The sequence below is a fragment of the Sapajus apella genome, unplaced genomic scaffold (genome assembly GCF_009761245.1).
Source record: "Sapajus apella isolate SASKATOON/1434 unplaced genomic scaffold, GSC_monkey_1.0 scaffold10, whole genome shotgun sequence".
In the NCBI taxonomy this organism is placed as follows: domain Eukaryota; kingdom Metazoa; phylum Chordata; class Mammalia; order Primates; family Cebidae; genus Sapajus; species Sapajus apella.
In genome coordinates this window covers 7,919,935-7,941,999 of record NW_022436950.1, presented here as the reverse complement: position 1 = coordinate 7,941,999, position 22,065 = coordinate 7,919,935, and the positions used below count along the sequence as shown (strand labels likewise).

The 22,065-nt window shown below is 38.9% G+C and overlaps 1 protein-coding gene across 2 annotated transcripts in view; it reads left to right on the top strand.

Moving 5' to 3' along the window:
- DIS3L2 (DIS3 like 3'-5' exoribonuclease 2) overlaps positions 1–22,065 on the top strand; it is a 385,644-nt gene that overhangs the window by 209,903 nt on the left and 153,676 nt on the right. For both annotated transcript variants that reach the window (XM_032277907.1, XM_032277908.1), the window contains exon 9: positions 6,746–6,919. In XM_032277907.1, coding sequence (XP_032133798.1) covers positions 6,746–6,919 — 174 coding nt within the window. The remainder of the gene's footprint in view (positions 1–6,745; positions 6,920–22,065) is intronic.

Below are 22,065 nucleotides of genomic sequence, written 5' to 3'. Positions count from 1 at the left end.
CAACTGATGCTTCCTGGTTAGTTCAACAGCTTAGTAGTAAGACCATTACACCATTCCAGTCAGTGAAATGTGTGGGCTTTGCTTCTTCCAAAAGGTAAAATCCCTAATTACAAACAATGTTGAGATGTAATAGCTTAAAAGATATTTCATAAATCTGAGGATTGTAGTGTTTACATAAGCAAGATGGGTAGAAGAAATGCAGCTAGCAAACCCAAACCCAGAGTAAGTGTCTCTTTTGGTGGTGAGAAATGACTGCATTCCCCGTCATAGAAGAGCTCAGTGGATGCAATCTAATATGAAGTAGTTGGTGGGTCCTCCTGGCACAGTACTGTATCAGGTGCTCGGAGTTGGTTGCTGCTATTGGCAAACTAGCATCCTGCCAGGATGGTATCCAGGTGGTCAGCATTAGTGAGAAGTTAACATGGAGCGCATTTCCTGCTACTTGTACTTTGTTCCTGTGCCCCTTGAGCAAGCACTGCAGTGATGGGGACAGGCACAGGCAGGCCATGTTGCCTCCACAGTGGAAGCCTTTCACTGTGCATTCTCATGGAGCACAAATAGTTAGATCCTGTCTGGGCTCATTTCAGTGGGCCCATTTCATCCACATGTCTCTTCCCTACATGTCCTTGTCACCAGTACTCCAATCTTTCTTCTTTCAGGTCCCTAGCCATCTGGCTAAATTTGTAGTCACTGACTATCAGCCTACCAGGCTGTCCTTCCTCAGCTAAAGTGGACCACGGACATATGGCTTGAAGTTCTGCCCACTGGGAGAAAGTTTCTGCTATACTGTCTATTCAAAGACCATCCCTTAGAATGGATATAATGCTATCATAGTCCATTTATGACTCATGACAATAGAGGGTCAGTTGGAACTAGGCATTCAAGGTACTCAAACTTTTCTGCATCATCCTGTTTATCATGTGAGTGTGTGTTTGTGTGCGCACATGTGTGTGTTTGTGTGCGCACGTGTGTGTTTGTGTGCGCACATGTGTGTGTTTGTGTGCGCACATGTGTGTGTTTGGGTTCTCTGAATCTTACTGTCTCGGATTAGTGTCCCACTTTTCACTTAAGTGACTTAATGAGACCTTAAATTAAATGGTTTAATGATTCATCACCCTTTTTTTTTTCTTTTTTTTCTGCCTTAGTCTGGCAGCTACAAGAGATTCAAGATACATTTTTGATGGGCATACAAAGTCCCGTCCCTGACTTCCAATGTTAGAAATGAAGAATTTAGAGATGAAGTATGTAATTCTTTGATTCTCCTCACTTTTCGGGCTCTCCAAGCCTCTCACTGTTTCTGTGATCCATTTGATATTCTTTCAATAAATTTCTTTTCCAACCAGTACTGGTATTTTATGCTTATAAACAAGAACCCGGACAGTTAAAGACGTTGATATGAGGAGATGAATGTAGGAAACAGAACCTCAGGGACCTGTGGGAATAATACATGAGTTATTATTGGGTTGGAAGTAACTCAGGTTCCATTGATCATCACCAGAATAAAGTTGTTTTTAAGCTAAACAACATTGTTACAAGTATTCATCTTGTAATCGCAGTGTTGAATTCCTGTGTCCTTCAAATTTCAAAGGTTGTGATTATAGGTGTTCCATATCTTCAGTGGGAACTTCATTCTAGTGAACATAGGTAATAATTTAGTCATTTTGAAAATTAATGGAACCTTTAATTGTCTGAGTTCCTGGTTATAAGCAAGAAAAACCTTCACTGGTGAATTCTGCCAAATATTTAAGAAAGAGTTATTGCCAATTCTACATAAACTCTTCTAATCTTCAACTCTGGTAGGGAAAGGAATTTATTGGGAGGGTATTGAAGAGCTCTCTGAGCAAAAGACTTGAATGACCTGGAAAGGGATGTAAACTAAGGCAACTCTGGAAAGCCAAGAACAGAAACCCAACCATCATCTTTTGTCAGGATTAGTTTAGCTATAATGACAGTTATTCTCTTAACCACCGCTCTTGCGGGACACCATTTTCACTGGATGCTACCGCCATCACTATCATGAGAAACCATTCTAGCTATCATGAGTGAATCCTAAGCAGGCTTTTGTCTTTGTTTCTCAGTCTTCACATTCAAAGCCTTGAGTTGAGGCAGAGTTTAAGTCAAGCACAGTGTACTGGGCTTTTGGTTCTCACAGAGTGCGAGGGGTCTTGTATAAAGAGAGGCCAGGCATTATGTAGTAGGAAGCAGGTCACTTCTATGACGGGAGTTGTAGTCCTTTGTCCTACTTACAGGCAATGTGCAATTCTTCCTTTCCAATTTGTATGTCTGTCTGCTTTTTCTTGCTTTATGGCATTCACTAGTACCTCCAGTACAATGTTAAATAGTATTGGTGAAAATGAACACCTTTGTCTTCTTTCTGCTCCAAGGGAAAGCATTTTGTTTTTCGCCATTAAGTTTTACAGTTCCTGTTACTCATGTGCTGAGACCTTTTATTATAAGTGAATGTTGAAATTTTGTCAAATGCTTTTTCTTCATTTACTGAGATGATTATATGTGTTTGTTTTTTGTTTGCTAATATGACATATTGATTGATGTTTGAATGTTGGACAAATCTTGCATTATTGGGCCATGCTGTATCTTTTTTATATATTGCTGAATTGTTTGCCAATAACGTTGTAAGAATTTTAAAATTTTTTTCTTTTTCAATAACTTTGATATCTTTGTAAGAATTTTAGGTCTGTTTATAAGAGGTATTGATCTCATTGATCCTTCGGTTTTGTTACCAAGGTAATGCTGTCTTTATGAAACTAATTGGAAAGTATTCCATCCATCTCTGTATTTTAGAAGAGTTTATGTAGAATTGGCAATAATTCTTTCTTAAATGCTTGGTAGAATTCACCAATGAAGCCATCTGTGTTTGGAGTTTTCTATGTGGGAAGTTTTCAAATTGTGAATTCAATATTTTAAATAGATACATTAGATATAATAAATAATAAATATATTAAATAGGAATATTCAGGTATCGATTTCTTTTTTAGTTATCCTAGGCAGTTTGCATCTTTCAAGGAATTTGTTCATTTCATCCAAGATGTTGAATTTACTGTCTTAAAGTCATTCATAATTCCCTTATTATCCTTTTAATGCTTGTGGGGTATATAATGGTATCTCCTCTCTCATTCTTGGTATTGGTAATTTGTGTCTTTCTCTCCTCATTTTTCTTGATCAGTCAGGCTAGAATTTTATGTTTTTCTCTTTTCAAAGAATTAGCTTTTGAGCCAGGTGTGGTGGCTCACACCTGTAATCCCAGCACTTTGGGAGGCTGAGGTGGTCAGATTGCTTGAGCTCAGGAGTTCAAGACCAGCCTGGGCAATATGACAAAACCCCATCTCTACAAATAATACAAAAATTAGATGGACCCCAGCTACTCAGGAGGCTGAGGTGGGAGTATTGTTTGAGCCTGGGAAATCGAGGCTGTGGTGAGCCATGATTGTGCCACTGCACTTCTGCCTAGGTAACAGAATGAGACCCTGTCTAAAAAATAGAATTAGTTTTTTGTTTTATTGATTTGTTTTCATTATTTGTTCATTTCCTATCCATTGATTCTTGTTTCTTCATTGTTTATTTCCTTCTCCTTACCTGGAATCTAATTTGCTCTTCAGTTTTTTAAGGTAGAAGCTTAGATCACTGATTTGACACTTTTCTTTCTTTCTGATATGAGCAATTAATGCTATAAATTACCCTCCAAGCACTATTTTAGCTACTACTCACAAATGTTGACATGTTGTGCTTTCATTCAGTTCAAAATTCCCTCCCTCCCTCCCTCACTGCTTCCCTCTTTCCCTCCTTCCCTTCCTTTTCTTTCTTTTTTGAGATAGCATCTCACTCTGTCGCCTAGCCTACAGTACAGCTCGCTGCAACCTCCATTTCCTGGGTTTAAGCCACCACACCCAGCTAATTCTTTGTATTTTTAGTAGAGATGAGGTTTCACCATGTTGGCCAGGCTGGTCCCGAACTCCTAGCCTCAAGTGATCTGCCCGCCTGGGCCTCCCAAAGTGGTGAGATTACAGGTGTGAGCCACCATGCCTGACCCCCATTCAAAATATTTTCTAATTCTTTTTTCATTTCTTCTTAAACCCTTGGGTTGTTGGATTTCCACATATTTGGGAGATTTTCCAGATAGCTTTCTGTTAATTTTTCTCTCATATTTTTGCCGTCTGACTTTTTGATGTGTTTTATGGGAGAGACCACCCATTTGTGGAGAAAGTACTCTTCTGAGCCCACATTGTATGGGAGGAGCCCATGGGTCAGTCTGCAGGCTGCCAAGAGCATAGGCTGATGGGCAGGTGCATGAGTAGACTGGGCTGATCTCTCTTGACTGGTGTGAGAAATGGGGCCAGCCCTGCTGCCATCACTGCTGCATTCCAGTAGCAAGGCTGAGAATTGGAATTTGTTAGAAGTCTGCTTATGAGGCAACCACTTCCCCTATTCCTCTTTTCCACCGTGTACCTAAGAACTCCAGCAGTCAAGCACCATTTACTCTTATTTAGGAAACAGAACCTTTTTCATAGAAATCGAATGGTCCCAGAGAACATCCTGATGCCAGGGCTAAATTTCTTGCAGGAAGTGCTGAGAGTGGACTCTTGGATTACCCCGGTAGATAAATAGACTTGTACAACAGAGGAGGTGGCCATTTTTGGTCTCCGCAGTTCCTTCTGCAAAGACAGCCAAGGCCCGTAACATATTTCCTATTAGCTGCTTGTATTCAATGCACAACTTTACACTTGTGATCTGTATGTGACATGACAATACTTATGATAATAGAGAGCTGTCAATTTGATAAGGAGAGATCTGCCTTCTGAAAGGTGGAACCCCTTTCATAATATCAGCACTGTCCTGTTAAATGCAATTTTGTTTTTAATGGGCCAGTGCTCTAAAACATGAATGGGCAACAGATTTACAGATAATTTCAATTTTCTTCTCAGTGGATTGTGTGTGTGTGTGTGTGTGTGTGTGTGTGTGTGTGTGTGTGTGTTTTAATTGTACTTTAGGTTCTGGGGTACATGTGCAGATCATGCAGGATTGTTGCATAGGTACACACATGGCAATGTGGTTTGCTGCCTCCATCCCCCTGTCACCTACATCTGGCATTTCTCCCCATGTTATCCCTCCCCAACCTCCCCACCCCTGCACTGTCGCTCTCTTGGCCCCCTCCAACAGACCCCAGTGTGTGATGCTCCCCTCCCTGTGTCCATGTGTTCTCATTGTTCAACACCTGCCTCTGAGTGAGAACATTTGGTATTTGATTTTCTGTTCTTGTGTCAGTTTGCTGAGAATGATGGTTTCCGGATTGATCCATGTCCCTACAAAGCACACGAACTCAACATTTTTTATGGCTGCATAGTATTCCATGGTGTATATGTGCCACATTTTCCTTGTCTAGTCTTTCGTCAATGGGCATTTGGGTTGGTTCCAGGTCTTTGCTATTGTAGAGTGCCACTATGAACATACATGTGCATGTGTCTTTATAATAGAATGATTTATAATCCTTTTGGTACATACCCAGTAATGGGATTGCTGGGTCAAATGGAATTTCTATTTCTAGGTCGTTGAGGAAGCACCACACTGTCTTCCACAATGGTTGAACTAGTTTTTACTCACCAACAGTATAAAAGTGTTCATATTTCTCCACATCCTCTCCAGTATCTGTTGTCTCCAAATTTTTTAATGATCACCATTCTAACTGGTGTGAGGTGGTATCTCAATGTGGTTTTGATTTGCATTTCTTTAATAATCAATGATGGTAAGCATTTTTTCATATGTTTGTTGGCCTCATATATGTCTTCTTTTGAAAAGTGTCTGTTCATATCCTTCTCCCACTTCTGGATGGGTTTGTTTGTTTTGTTCTTGTAAATCTGTTTTAGTTCTTTGTAGATTCTGGATATTAGCCCTTTGTCAGATGGGTAGGTTGCAAAAATTTTTTCCCATTCTGTTGGTTGCTGATTCACTCTAACGATGGTTTCTTTTGCTGTGCAGAAGCTCTGGAGTTTAATTAGGTCCCATTTGTCTATTTTGGCTTTTGTTGCCAATGCTTTTGGTGTTTTAGTTATGAAGCCCTTGCCTATGCCTATGTCCTGAATGGTTTTGCCTAGGTTTTCTTCTAGGGTTTTTATGGTGTTAGGTCTTATGTTTAAGTCTTTAATCCATCTGGATTTAATTTTAGTGTAAGGTGTCAGGAAGGGGTCCAGTTTTCCCAACACCATTTATTAAACAGGGAGGATTTTGTGTTTTCTAACTGCTCTGCAATGAACATGTATTACTTCTGTGTTCAGATAAAATATTTAAAAATTTTAAAGATAAAAACTAGTCAAGTTGTAAAATAGGAACATCAGGACTAATCTAGTGAGCATGACTCAAGGAATAGGCACTCTGAAGCTAATGATTTAACAGCACACTGCGTTGATCATAATATCAATTTTGACTTCTCTGTGAAGAAAAATTGCAGGGGTCCTAAGAAAAGCCTTCTGGCTTCATTTTTCAGGTCAGAATGCCAAAGTAAACAAACAAACAGAAAAGGCTGAAACTACACTGCAGTTACAGATTTAACAGGACAGACCGTTACTGTCTCTTCTCCTTTCCCCTTGCCCCTCATTTGCAGATGATCATCTTTCTACTGGCGGAAGGGCAGGAGATTTCTAACTTTCCTACTACCTTACTTTTAGAGAGGAAACAGGTGTCTATGTTCCATTTGTTTGCTAACCCAGTTGTTCCCTTTCTGTTATATCTACAGGCAGCTGGCTAAGAGTCTTGGGCAGGCTGGTGAAATTGAGCCTGAAACAGAAGGAATATTAACAGAGTATGGCGTGGATTTCTCTGATTTCTCTTCGGAAGTTCTAGAATGTCTTCCTCAAGGTCTGCCATGGAGAATTCCACCTGAGGAGTTCGGCAAGAGAAGGGATTTAAGGTAAGCACCTGAAACCCTTGAAGAACATATTTCACCCTTTCTGCCTTAACTTTCCTAGGGGCTAGGCTTAGATGTTTTCATCTTTCCATGAACATTCAAGTTCAGTTCAGTTGGGAATAGTGCTTTTGTACCACAGTTGGCAAATGATGGCCCATAGGCTCAATTTAGCCCACTACCTGTTTATGTACAACCCATGAGCTAAGCATGGTTTTTACATTTTTAAATGGTTGGGAAAAAATTAAAACAAGAACAATATTTTATGAAAATTATATGAAATTCAGATGTCAGCAATCAGAAAGTTGCATTGGAATATGGCCATGCCTCTTTATTTTCTATGTTGCTTATGGCTGTTTTTTTGCACAGTAGCCCAGTTGATTAGTTGCAACCAAGACCATATGGCCAGCAAAGCCAAAAATAGTTACTGTCACCCTTTTATAGAAAAAGTTTGCTGACCCCTATTCTAGACCATTCTAATTTCAAAAGGTACAGTGCCCATTGCTATACCCCATAGGTTTGGTCAAGTGAAGACTTATCTAGTCAGAATTGCCTTCCTTTAAACGGGCCTCTTCAGGCACACAGCAAAGGATTCAAGTCTTCTGTACTTGGAGCCTCATTTTAAAGCCTTACTTTTAGGTCTGGAATTTGTTGGAAAGTACTTTTGTGGTATTTTTATAACAACATCTTCTTTGAAGATGTTTCTTCATTGTGGGATGTTAGTTCTTTTCTGATATTTCTCTTCAGAATTTGGTTTCAGTACTGGCATTCATTTTGGATGCCACATGGAGATAGTTAGAACCAAGAAACTTTTCATACAACCCACTGGGGCTATGGAAGGTTTTTGCTAAGGTCATCCCATGTCAGAGCCATTTCCACCACACATGCTCGCTTCATGCATCTGGACTTATGACACCTTCAGCTCTGGGTGCCTGTTACCCATCTAGTTTGTGAATACTCCCTCTCTGCACCCTCATACTGTTGTATCTTTTAGTAATTTACTGCCTTTTTCTTTTCTTATTGAGGTTAGGCAAGGAAAAGGAGATCATCCTTAGTCCTCTTTCCTACTTGTTAATATCTCTCATAGAACGCATATTACATTTGAAGTCAGTTAACCCATATTGCATTCCTGGATTTTAATAGTAACCTCTCTATCACTGAACCCCTACTAGCACATGTGTTGTTTCTTGAGGGGCTCTGAGGTCTTGGGCCCATAACGTTAACCTCTCTGAACCTTTGTTTTCTCTTTTACAAATTGAGGGGTTTGTTTTCTGAGGTCATTTCCTGAATCTAGGAATCTGTCAAATGATGTAATGGGAAAAGAACGCTACAATGAATTACTGACCCTTATTGTTTGAAGTATAATGAGTATAGCCATGCTGCAGTATCTATCAAAATTTTAAATGCACCTCCTCCTGCACCGCAAACTCTACTCGAAGAAGTATACAGAAATATATGTACAAGAATGAACACATTGCTGTCTTGTCATAAAAGTTAAACATTAATGACACTGCTAATGTCCATCAATAAAGGAATGGTTTAGTAATCTGTGTTTTATCAATATGATAGCATTCCTTGCAGCTCTGCAAAAAGGAGCTGTATTCATGTTGACTTTCCTAGAAGAATGGCTATAATATATTATGAAATAAAAGAAGCAAGTTTCAGAACAGTATGAATATGAGCCTATGTTTTGTAAAGTAATACAAAAACTACATAAATGTACACATATACATATATGTGAATACCTACACACATAAACGTATATATGCATAGAAAAAGGCCTGGAAGGAAATAAACTGTTAACAGTGACTATCATGGATAGTGGATTCAGTGGAGTGGTAAGGTAATAGGGAAGTGAACTTTGACTTTTCCTTTTGCATACTGCTATACTATTCAAACTATTATTTTTAAGACAGAGTCTTACTCTGTTGCCCAGGTGGGAGTACAATGGTGCAATCATCTTTCACTATAGTCTTGAATTCTTGGACTGAAGTGATCCTCTGCCTTTGCTTCCCAAAGTGCTGGGATTATAAGTGTGTGCCACCACGCCTGGCTAATTCTTTTATTTTACTTTTGTAGAGATAGGGTCTTGCTGTGTTGAGCAGGCTGGTTTTGAGCTCCTGGCCCCAAGAGATCTTCCTACCTTGGCCTCCCAAAGTACTGGGATTACAGGCATGAACCACTGTATTGGGTCCAAAATGTTTTTTAAAGTCACTTGTATAACTTTTGTCACAAAATAGAAGTATTTCATTTTTTTCTAGCCTCTTAGCCTGCAGGTAAATAATAAGCACGTTAGTAGTTATGGGACCCAATATTGCTGTAAGTTCCCTCTCATGGCTCTACCTTGCCATTTCTTTGACCTTTATTGCCTTCTGGTTTAAACCATGGAATAAGAGGTCCTTAGTGAGACCCTGACTCTATTCAAAATAGAAAAATCAAAGTCTTCTCCAGGCACAGTGGCATGTGCCTACTTGGGAGGCTGAGGCGGGAGGATTGTTTGAGCCTGGGTGTTTGAGGTTGCAGTGAGCTATAATCATTGCCACTGCACTCCAGCCTGGGCAGCGGAGCAAGAATCTGTTTAAGGGAGTAAAAGAAAAGAAAAGGAAAGAAAAGAAAGGAAACCTTTCTCTGCAGAAAGTGTCTATTAAAATATAACTTAAATACAAACACACACACATTCACACACTCCTGCGTGCCTTGTGAAAGGATCCAAAGACAGAAGGAGTTTGTAGGGTGCTCTTTGCTATTAATGAAGTAACAAGGATTTTTAAAAAAAAATTACTTTTGAGCCGGGCACGGTGGTTCATGCCTGTAATTCCAGCACTTTGGGAGGCCGAGGCGGGCAGATCACAAGGTCAAGAGATCGAGACCATCCTGGCCAACATGGTGAAACCCTGTCTCTACCAAAAATACAAAAATTAGCTGGGAGTGATGGTTCGCACCTGTAGTCCCAGCTACTCGGGAGGCTGAGGCAGGAAAATTACTTGAACCCAGGAGACAAAGGCTACAGTGAGCCGAGATCGTGCCACTGCATTCCAGCCTGGTGACAGAGTGAGACTCAGTCTCAAAACAAAAACAAACAAACAAAAATTTTGGCTGGCGCAGTGGCTCACACCTGTAATCTGAGCTCTTTGGAGGCCGAGGTGGGTGGATCACTTGAGGTCAGGAGTTCAAGACCAGCCTGGCCACCATGGTGAAACTTCGTCCCTACTAAAAATACAAAAATTAGCTGGGCTTGGTGGCAGTCACCTGTAATCCCAGCTACTTGGGAGGCTGAGACAGGGGAATTGCTTGAACCCAGGAGGCAGAGGTTGCAGTGAGCTGAGATCATGCAACTGTACTCCAGCCTGGGCAATAGAACAAGACTCAGTCTCAAAAAAAAAAAAAAAAAAAATTAACCTTAAAACATGTTATTCTTGCCCATTATCCTCAGAATTATGTTTCTAAAATTCAAATCTGATTTATTTTACTTCTTTGCATTTAAAATTTTTCTAATGTTTCTTAATGCCTAATGTAGTAATCTCTGAAGTTTAGAGATTACTACTTTAGGCATCAAGAAGTAATGTAGTAAATTCCCAGTCATGTATCTTTATTTTAAAATTGTAAATGAATTTACTAAATCACTAATCTGTTATGTACATTCTAAACATAAGTAAAAATAGAAAAATAAAAACGAAGCGAGAAATAAAATTTTAAATATTTTCATTTTACTTACAAAAGTGTAGAAAACTGTTTATATAGTAATTTACTTTTGGTGAAAGCAATATTGTTGAATAATATTCTTTATTATATTTATTAAAATTTTACTTTAACAACTAGTGATATGGAAATTCAGAGGTCTGATTCTAAGTTCTGTATGTTTTGGTACTCGGTTTTAATGATTATCATAATTGAAAAGGATATATGTTTAGAAGATGTGAGCTAAGCTTACAAAATCATAATACTCATCTCTCAATTCTATTCATGAATTATATTCCAATTCATTTTGAAATTTAGCTAATAAATTTCCATCTTTTCTGATGTCAGTTCTTGTGGATTCATTGAAAAGTGCTTTGTTTTTAGATTAAAAAATAGATTTATAATTTCCAGTTACCCTTTAGTTGGTATTTTTAAAAACTGGTTAGAAAATTCAGCCAGGCGTGATGGCTCACACCTGTAATCCCAGCACTTTGGGAGGCTGAGGTAGGCAGATCGACCTTCCTGAGGTCAGGAGTTCGAGACCAGCCTGACTAACATGGCGAAACCCTGTCTCTACTAAAAATGAGCAACGCGTGGTAGCAGGTGCCCTGTAATCCCAGCTACTCAGGAGGCTGAGGCAAGAGAATTGCTTTAACCCAGGAGGTGGAGGTTACAGCCAAGTTTATACCACTGCACTCCGGCCTGGGCGACAGAGCAAGACTCTGGTTCAAAAAAAAATTATAGTAAGAAGTTTAAATCTATAGATATCAATTATTTTGTAGTTTATACACGTACATCATTTTAGGCCCCAAATAATATGACAATGGAAATATTTCAAAACATCCATTTAAAAAACGTTATCTTTAAAACTTGAACATGTTATTTTGTTTCAAAATGCAATTTTTTTTTCTTATTATTAAAATGCCACCTTTACCTTGAAGGACAGATTAAGTATGTTTAACTTTTTGAAAGTATCTGCTAGGTGACATATGATTGACAGCCATTGTTTTGAAATCATAATGTAGCTGGAGATGAATTCATATTAGATGCAGAAGAAATGTCACTGTTGCCATTTTTCTAGTGTTAGTGGTATCACCAGTAGTGTTAGTGGTTTAGTATTATCTTCAACATGTGGATCTTTGCAGTCATCTTTTTTAGCCACTTGCCTTTTTTGTAAGGATTAGTTTAACTAAAACTAGATAATACTTACGAATCCATGTGCCTGGGCATAAGACCCATTAGTTGCAGTTAGCAAAAGCATAGGAACTAAGAGTGCCAGTGTCATTGCCTTTGTGTTCTGGAACGCCAACTCTTTCATCTGTACACCTTACCTACCACCTGACCCACACATCTAGTGAGGGTGCCAGGGTTAATTCATGTAGTTATGTAGTGTCAGTTAGTTCCTTATTATTTAATACACATAAAGAGAAGCCATAAGCATGTGGAATGAGCTCCAGTGATGTAGTTGGTTGGCATGCGGTACTGTACAGCAGTAGGTAAGCATGTGGAGGTTTTCAAATCTGGTAATCTTTTCTTTTTTTGACTGTTTTTTTGATGGATTTATTCAGTTTTTATACCAAAAATATTTATTGAACACCAATCATGGGCACTGAGGATACAACAGTGAACAAAAATAGATGTATTCTCTGCCCTTGCGAAACTCTCAGCTTTGCAGCAGAAGAACATGAATGAAATTGTTAAGCAGTAGTCAAATGTGGAATTGTAATGAAGGAGAGGGGTGCCTGATGCAAGTGTCTGTGATCATGTGTTTGTGATCACACTGACATCTTCTGCTCTGAGATCCACTGCCTTCAAAGAGCTTATAAAATCAGTTTTCATTTTCCTAAGAATGTCAAAAGAAGTAGGATCGAGTCCCAGCACATGCTGAAAAATATGTGCTACATTGAATAAATTAATACATATTTTGTAAACGAACAAAATCAGCCCTTTTTCAAATATTTATTTGCATATTGTTTATATATAGTATGTGTGTGTGTGTGTGTGTGTATATATATATATATATATATATATAAAATATGTATACATATGGATATATAATATATGTCACATACTGAGTTAGCCACTGGAAATGCAAAGACAACCAAGGGCCGGCCCTTGTTCTTCAGGGAGACAGATTTGTACTCAGATGAATTACAGTGGACAAGTGCTGTAATATAGTTATGAACAGACTGCCAGGGTCATTGGTGCATGAGGTGAGATCTGAAAAAATGAGCAGGTATAGAGGGAACTAGAGTGACTAAAGTTGTCTTCATTTCATGGCTGCAGAAAGGCAGTATGTTCCCTTCAGACTTCAGGAGCCTTCTGTAACAGGGCTTGCAAGTCCTATGGTTTGGTCAGTTGATCCCCTCTTCTGGGTCACCGTGCCTTAGAGCCTGCAGTGTTACTCTGGCTCTAGCTACGTAAGAACTTCTACATACCCGTTTAGGTTTGGTATTTGAACGATTATATTTGGAACAGAAAAGTTCCATCAATCTTTAAACCTCATAATCCAATTATGTCAGTAAAATTCCAGTTTTTTGGTCCAATGGAATTGGGGTAATATTTTGCAAACTGAAGTTGAGAGAAATAGTGTTTATTTTGAAAAGAAAAATGGTTGGTTAGCAATTTTCAAGAAGTTAGGCTTGCGTGAACTCCTAGGGGCCATATAGCCCTCCTGACTGGGGTCACCATTTTTCTGGACCTCGGCTCTAGTCTCTGAAGAGTCCCTGCTTGCATGGCCTAGACCTGTTACTGTCTTTAGGAAGGCATCTGAAGCTTTAAAAAAGAAAAGTAACATAAGTACTGCAAAACTTCGAGGATGAGGAAGATAATATGTTCAAGGAAACTGCTTAAAGGGGGGTTGCATCAGAAGCTCAAGAAACCTAGAAGTTATTTCTGAGACTGGCTCCAGTTATTTCTAATTTCATTCATATTGTTTTGTTTCCTTTGTTGCTAAACTGGAATGGGAAACCAAAGCCTAAAAGCTCAATTAAACTGGAAAATGAAAACCTAAATATCGGAGCGGGGAAGATACCACACTAAGCCGATTTTTATGTTTTTCCTGTAGTTGGTATTATTATGGAAGTTTGAATCATGTCACTTTTTAGTAAAACCATGAGTTTCATTGAAGAGGAGGTGGTTTCTATAGCTTTTTACAAGAGACCTTGTGGGTATCTATTTCTTTACTATTCCCTCAATAAAAAGGAAGCCCAGTGACCTCCACCAGACCATTACAAATGTGAAACTTGGCACTTAAAATTGCTTGCTCTAAATTTTCCAATTGCTTTCTCTCTTTTTTTCCATTTAATGTCGTTCTGCCAACTAGTGATTTTATTATTATAAGCAGGACATTGTATTCACTTTTAAGAAGAAATATGAAGCTGGAGGTAAAATTACAAACTGCAGCTTCTCAGCTGCCAAAATAGAAAACAATGAGCTAAAAATACTAAGCACAGAAAGGGGGTTGTGGTAAGAAATACTGAAAAATCTTCAAGATGGAGCTGTTCCAAATAGACAGAAATTTCCTCTCACTCCAGGTAAAACCAACCTTGAAATAGCAACTTGAAAGAAGAGTCACATAATACTAACCTCTTTCAGGTCAACCGTTTTGTGGGAAAGCTTTCAAACATAACTAACATTAAGTGACTAATGATCTTGCTGTTTATCAGGAAGTCCAATATGATTAAATTGCCATTTAGAAAAAGGTTCCTCTGGTAAGACAGTGTGGCAGAATTGAAGGAGCGCTAAAAGTCAGTCCTAGCTCTCCCCAGGGCCTAGCTGGTGACTTTAGGCAAATCAGTTAAATCTGGGCAAGTGGAAAGGAGTGAGCAATTTTATCTTTTGTGAGATGGATTTTTGACCAGATTAGGATTTTTCAAAACGTGTTGCTAGGTCATGAATAGATGTCATGCAGAAAAAGGATCTGCAGGCAAATATTTTTGGAAAACAGTGGGTTAATAGATTTCTTAGAGTTTCTTCTCATGGATTAGTATTCCTTAGAATACATTTTGCAACTTTCTTAACTAGGTATTTCAAACTCCTCTAGCTTTAACAGTGCCTAACTCTGTATTTGAAATGTCCTTTCTTAGTTATTTAGAACTATCTCATTTTTGGATTTGAAAGAAAATGGTATCCCATCAGCGACTGACTGCTGCATTTATCTGACAAATAAATATCGACTGTGCCCCACCATGGTCCACACAGGAAAGATAATTATGGAGGAAATTCATGAGTTGTGCTTTAAATCTCAGTTCTTCGATTGCCAAGGGAACCCCTTATTTCCTTAGCTGGAGGGAAGCAAGATTAAATTGTTTGGCATCAAATGGGGAAGCTGTCATTGTCATTTGAAACTACTGGCAGTAGTATTCCTTTCATGCAAACCCCAAGGCACTGTGAAATTACACGAAATGCATAGATAGTAACAAGGATTAATGGGCCCTAAAGTAGATACACAACTGGACATACTTAATTGTAAGTATTCAGTACTTTGTCAGCCTATAAAATTCATGTTGATAAATGCATTGCTCTCAGAGAAGACAAATACTCAAAGATCAGTAGATTTTTGTCTGACCAGGTGGAAGAATGCCTACTGGCAGGAGACAATACTCACATTTATTCCCTAGAAATATTTTTATAGCACTGTAGAAATATGAGTACATGGGCAAGATAATTTCCATATCTTCTAAATAAAATCTGTTTGGAAATTATACTGTAATGATATTTAAAAATTTCATTTTGTAGTATAAGATTTGGAGTAAATTGGAGTATAAAGATAACTAAATGTCAGTGTGGCAGTCTGTTTTTTATATTGACATATTCAAATACCATAAAATTAATCTTTTTAAATTCAGTGGTTTCTTGTATATTAATATACTTGTTCAACCATCACCACTATCTAATTCCAGGACATTTTTATCACCCCCAAAAGAAATCCCATTAGCAGTTACTCCTCATTCCCTCTCCCCCTAGCTTCTCACAACTACGAATCTATTTTCAATCTCTGTGGATTTCCCTATTCTGAACATTTTATATAAATGGAGTCATACAGTAAGTTGCCTTTGGTAGCCAACTTCTTTTACTTGACATAATGTTTTCAAGGTTCATCCATGTTGTTGCATATATCAGAACATAATACCGGTTTATAGCTGAATAACATTCTATTGTATGGATATTTCACATTTTGTTTATTCATTAGTTGATGGACATTTGGGTTGATTCCCCAGCTTGACTATTAGGAATAATACTGTTATGAATATTTGTGTCCAGGTGTTGGTGTGGACATTCAGTTATCTTGGGCATATACCTAGGACTGAAATTGCTGGGTCATATTGTCAGTCTACTTTTAGGGTAACTGTGAAACTATTTTTCAAAGTAGCTGTACCATTTGCATTCCCCATGGCAATGTATGAGGGTCTCAGTTGCTCCATATCCTAACACTTGTTATCTGTATTTGTGATTATAGCCATCATTGTAGGTGTGGGGTAGTATCTCATTGTGGTTTTGATTTGCATTTCTGTCATGACTAATGAGGCTGAATGTAATTTGATGTACTTATTGGTCATTTGTATATTTTCTTTGAAGAAAGATCTATTCAGATAATATCTGTTCAGATACTATGTCATTTTTTAAATCGGATTGCCTTTTGATTGTTGAGTTATACAAGTAGTTTCTATATTCCAAATACTGGTCATTTATCAGATATATGATTTGCAGATATTTTCTCCTACTTGTGGGCCAGCTGTCTTTTCACTTTCTTGATGGTGTTCTTAGAAGCACAAAGTGAAAATTTGATGAAGGCCAGTTTAGTCTGTTTTTCCTTGGCTGCGTGTGTTTTGGTGTCATATCTAAGAAACCATTGGCAGAGATCATAAAGATTTAGACATATGTTTTCTTTTTGTTTGTTTGTTTTGAGACGGTGTCTTGCCCTGTCACCCAGGCTGGAATGCAGTCGTGCGAGCTTGGCTGCAATCTCCACCTCTTGGGTTCAAGAGATTCTCCTGCCTCAGCCTCCCGAGTAGCTGTAATTACAGGCACCTGCAACCACACCCAGCCAATTTTTTTAATTTGTTTAAGTAGAGATGGGGTTTTGCCATGTTGGCCAGAGTGGCCTCCAACTCCTAACCTTAAGTGATCCACCCAGTTTGGCCTCCCAAAGTGCTAGGATTACAGGTGTGAGCTACTGTGCTTGGCCAACATAAGTTTTCTTCTTTGAACTTTATATCATTAGTTGTTATATTTATGATTCATTTGTAGTTAATCTTTGTAAATGGTGTGAGGTATGGGTCAAATTTCATTTTTTTGCTTGTGGATAACCAGTTGTTTCAGCATCATAAGAAAAACTTGTTAACAAGACGATTTTTTCTCCATAAAATTGTCTTGGCATTTCTTGTCAAAAATTATTTGGCCATAAATGTATTGGTTTATTTCTGGACTCTCAATTCTGTTCCATTGATCTGTATATCTGTCTTTATGCCAGTACCACACTGTCTAAATTATTGTAACTTTGTAGTGAGTTTTGAAATTGAGATGTGTGATTATTCCAACTGTGCTTTATTTTTTTCTTTCAGATTTTTCCACTATTCTGGGTTCCTTGCATTTCCATATAAATTTTAGGATCAGCTTGTCAATTTCAAGAGGCATTCAGCATTTTCATAGGAATTTCTCTGAGTTTGTAGATCAGTTTGGGGAGCACTTCCATCTTTTTTTTTTTTTTTTTTTTTTTGAGACGGAGTTTCACTCTTGTTACCCAGGCTGGAGTGCAATGGCGTGATCTCGGCTCACCGTAACCTCCGCCTCCCGGGTTCAGGCAATTCTCCTGCCCCAGCCTCCTGAGTCGCTGGGATTACAGGCACGCGCCACCATGCCCAGCTAATTTTTTGTATTTTTAGTAGAGACGGGGTTTCACGGTGTTGACCAGGATGGTCTCGATCTCTTGACCTCGTGATCCACCCGCCTCGGCCTCCCAAAGTGCTGGGATTACAGGCGTGAGCCACCGCGCCCGGCCCTGGAGCACTTCCATCTTAACACTGTGAAGTCTTCCAACCTATGAACATGGGCTATCTTTCTATTACTTAGGTCTTTAATTTCTTTCAATGACGTTTTGTAGTTTTCAGTATGCAAGGTTTTCTATTAAATTTAATCCTACATATTTTTTCTTTTTGATGCTGTTATAAATGAAATTGTTTTTTAAATTTCGTTTCCAAATTATTCATTGTTAATGTTTAGAAATACATTTGATATTTATATATAGACCTGGTGTCCTGCAGTCTTACAAAAATCATTTGTTGGATGGGCATGGTGGCTCAAGCCTGTAATCCCAGCACTTTGGGAAGCTGAGGCTGGTGGATCGCTTGAGGTCAGGAATTTGAGACCAGCCTGGCTAACATAGTGAAACCCTATCTCTACTAACAATACAAAAATTAGCCGGGCTTGGTGGCAGACATCTGTAATCCCAGCTACTCAAGAGGCTGAGGCAGGAGAATCGCTTGAACCTGGGAGGCAGAGGCGGCAGTGAGCTGATATCATGCCACTCTGCTCTAGCCTGGTTAACAGTGTGAGACTCCACCTCAAAACAAAACAAAACAAAACAAAACAAAACAAAACAAAACACATTTGTTAGCTCTGTTTTTCCTGGATACTGTGGAATTTCCTATATTTAGAAGTTTGTATCATCTGCAAATAGAGATAGTTTTACCCTTCCTTTCTAATTTGATTGCCTTTTATTTCCTTTTCTTGTCCAGTTACTCAAGCTAGGACCTTCAATACAGTGTTGAGTAGAATTAATGGAAGTGGGCCTCTTTTGTACCTGATCTTAAGAAGGGAAAGCACTAATTCAGGATTTTTGTTTGTTTTTTGCTTTTTTGAGACAGAGTCTTGCTCTGTTGCCCAGGCTGGAGTGCAGTGGTACAATCGCAGCTCACTACAATTCCGGGCTTAAGTGATCCTCCCAGCTCAGCCTCCTAAGTAGCTGGGACAACAAGGTGTGCCGCCATACCTAGCTAAGTTTTGTATTTTTTGTAGAGGTGGGGTTTCACCATGTTGCCTGGTCTGGTCTTGAACTCTTGGGCTCAAGAGATCTGCCCACCTCAGCCTCCAAAAGTGTTGGGATTACAGGTATGAGTCACAGCACCCAGCCCAGTCTTTCAATATTAATTTTAATGCAAGATTTGGGGTTTTGTAGATGCTCTCTCTGACACTGAACGCTTTTCCTTCTAGTCCTAATTTGTTGACTGGTTTTCTCATGGAAGAGTGTTGGATTTTGTCATATGGTTTTTCCAGCTGCTGAGATGGTCATGTGATTTTTGTTCTTTATTAATCTGTTTCATTGATTGACTTTCATATGTTGAGCCATTGCATTCCTGGGATAAAATTCCACCCTTGTTGTGGTGTATAATCCTTTTTACATTGCTAGATTTGGTTTACTGTACTGGATTCCCTTTTAGAAGTTTTGCTGCTGCTGCTTTTTTTTTTTTTTCTTTCTTTTTTTTGAGACATGAGTCTCGCTCTGTTGCCCAGGCTGAAGTGCAGTGGCACAATCTCAGCTCACTGCAGCCTCCACCTCCTGGGTTCAAGGGATTCTCCTGCCTCAGCCTCGCAAGTACCTGGAATTACAGGTACTTAGCGTCAACACTTGGCTAATTTTTTGTGTTTTTAGGAAAGGCAGGGTTTCACCATGTTCGCCAGGCTGGTCTCGAATCCTGACCTCAACTGATCCACCTCCCTCGGCCTCCCAAAGTGCTGGGATTGAAGGCATGAGTCACTGCACCTGGCTTCTTCCTAGAAATTTGTCTTTTGCCTCTTGGTTATCTAATTTCTTGGCATATCGTTGTTATTAGTATTCCCTTATAATCTTTTTTGTTTCTGTAAGATTCGTAGTAATATTTGCTCTTTCATTTGTTAGTTTAGTAATTTGAATCAACCCCCCCCCCCTTTTAGTCAGCTTAGCTCAGGGTTTGTCAATTTTGTTGATCTTTTCATGTAGCCAACTTTTAGTTTTATTCTTCTCTTACTTTTTTACTCTCTTTTTCATTTATTTCTAATGTTTATTATTTTCTTTTTTTCTGCTTGCTTAGGTTTAGTTCGTTCTTCTTTAGTTAGTTTCTTAAGGTGGAAGTTTTTATTGAGTTCAGATCTTTCTATGTTGGGTTTTTTTTTTTTTTTTGAGATAGGGTATCAGTATGTTATCCAGGCTGCAGTGTAGTTGTGCAATCATGGCTCACTACAACCTCTGCCTTCCAGGCTCAAGCAGTCCTCCCACCTCAGCTTCCTGAGTAGCTGGGACCACAGGCATGTGCCATCATGCCTGGCTATTTTTTTTTTTTTGAGACAGTGTCTTGCTCTGTCACCCATACTGGAGAGCAGTGACATGATCTCAGCTCACTATAACCTCCGCCTCCTGGGTTCAAGTGATTCTCCTGGCTCAGCCTCCCTAGTAGCTGGGATACAGGCGTGCACCACTACGTCTGGCTAATTTTTGTGTGTATATTTGCAGCTATAAACCTCCCTCCCTATCTCCCTGATTGCTTTAGCTACATCCCATAAATTTTGGTAGGTTATGTTTTGTTTTCATTTATTTCTAAATATTTTAAAATTTCCTTTGAGATTTCTCCTTTGACCTATTTTTTATTTAGGAGTAGGTTGTTTAATTTCTACACATTTGTGAATTTCTTCAATTTCTTTATTAATTTCTAATTCCATACTATTTTGGTCAGGTAACATACTTTGTATGATTTTAGTCCTTGTATATTTATTGAAACTTGTTATATGGTACAGAGAATGTTCCATATCCACTTTAAAAGAATGTGTCTTCTGCTCTCGTTGGAGTGTTCTGTAGATGTCTGTTAGAGCTAGTTGATTTATACTTTTGTTCAAGCTTTTTGTTTCCTTGTTTATCTTTTGTCTAGTTTTTCTCTCTGTTACTGGATGTTGTGTATTGATGTATATTACATTTGAATTCTATATTTCTCCCTTAAGTTCTGACATTTTTTGCTTTGAGTATTTTATGGCTTTGTTGTTAGGTGCATATATGTTTGTAATTGTTTCATTTTCTAGATGGAATGACCCCATTATTATAAAATGTTATCCTTTGTCTTTAGTAACACTTTTTGCCTTGAATTCTATTTTGTCTGCTATTGGTTTGGCTACTCCAGCTGTCCTTTGTTACTGTTTGCATGGCACACACACATGCACATACACACATACAAATAAATACTATTAAATAATATAATGTAGCAACTCTGGAAATCATCTTACCTCTCTTCATCTCCAAGGTTTGCTGTTATTGCTGTTTTTTCTTTCTGTTGTTCATTTTTTGACTTTGCTGAGCTATTCTTTTGCATCTGTGCTGTGGTCTGAATGTTTGTGTTCCCTCTAAGTTCATAGGTTAAAACTCTAACCCTCAAATTATAGTTTAGGGAGGCGATTAAGTCAAGGGTAGAGCCCTCATGAATGGGATTCGTGCCCTTACAAAAAGAAGCACGAGAAAGAAACCTTACCCCTGGGCCGGGCGCGGTGGCTCAAGCCTGTAATCCCAGCACTTTGGGAGGCCGAGGCGGGTGGATCACGAGGTCGAGAGATCGAGACCATCCTGGTCAACACAGTGAAAACCCCGTCTCTACTAAAAATACAAAAAATTAGCTGGGCATGGTGGTGCGTGCCTGTAATCCCAGCTACTCAGGAGGCTGAGGCAGGAGAATTGCCTGAACCCAGGAGGCGGAGGTTACGGTGAGCCGAGATCGCGCCATTGCACTCCAGCCTGGGTAACAAGAGCGAAACTCTGTCTCAAAAAAAAAAAAAAAAAGAAACCTCACCCCTTTCACCATGTGAGGACACAGTAAAAAGGTGACATTCATGAGGAAGTAGATCTTCATCAGATATTGAGTCTGCCAGTGCCTTGATCTTGGACTTCCACTGTCCAAAACTGTGAGAAATAAATGTTACAAGCCACCCAATTTATAGTATTTTGTTATAGCAACTCAAAGAGACAAAGACAAACAGTTTGTATTCTGTGTTATTTGAAGCCACTGAAATCTCTGCTTGGCTAGCTTAAGGGTCAGCTAAGGAATAAACAGATATTTCCTTAAATATTTGAAAACAGTAAGTCTGTTACCGTTTGTTGAGAGACTCTGTGTAGACTCACACCTTTAATGCTTAGGCATACACTTTACAACTCCGCTGTAGCCTTTACTTCCTGCCATTGTGAAGCTTCAGGGTCAGCCAGAAATGAGAGCATAAGACCTTCTTAAGTCTTTCTTGGTGTTGTGCACAGCCCTATGCGTGAGTGTGACCATCTTGATCCCCAGGAATGTGTCAGACCTTTTCACAGCCCTTTATAGATGCCTCATTCTCCAGCTTTTCCTTTTAATTTTTTTTGCTCAGCTCTTCATCTCAGACAGCTGCAATGTTAATTAAATGCTGCTGAATGTTTTTGATGAACATCCCTGGGGCTGTAAGGCTGTTTGCAGTGAACAAGGTTT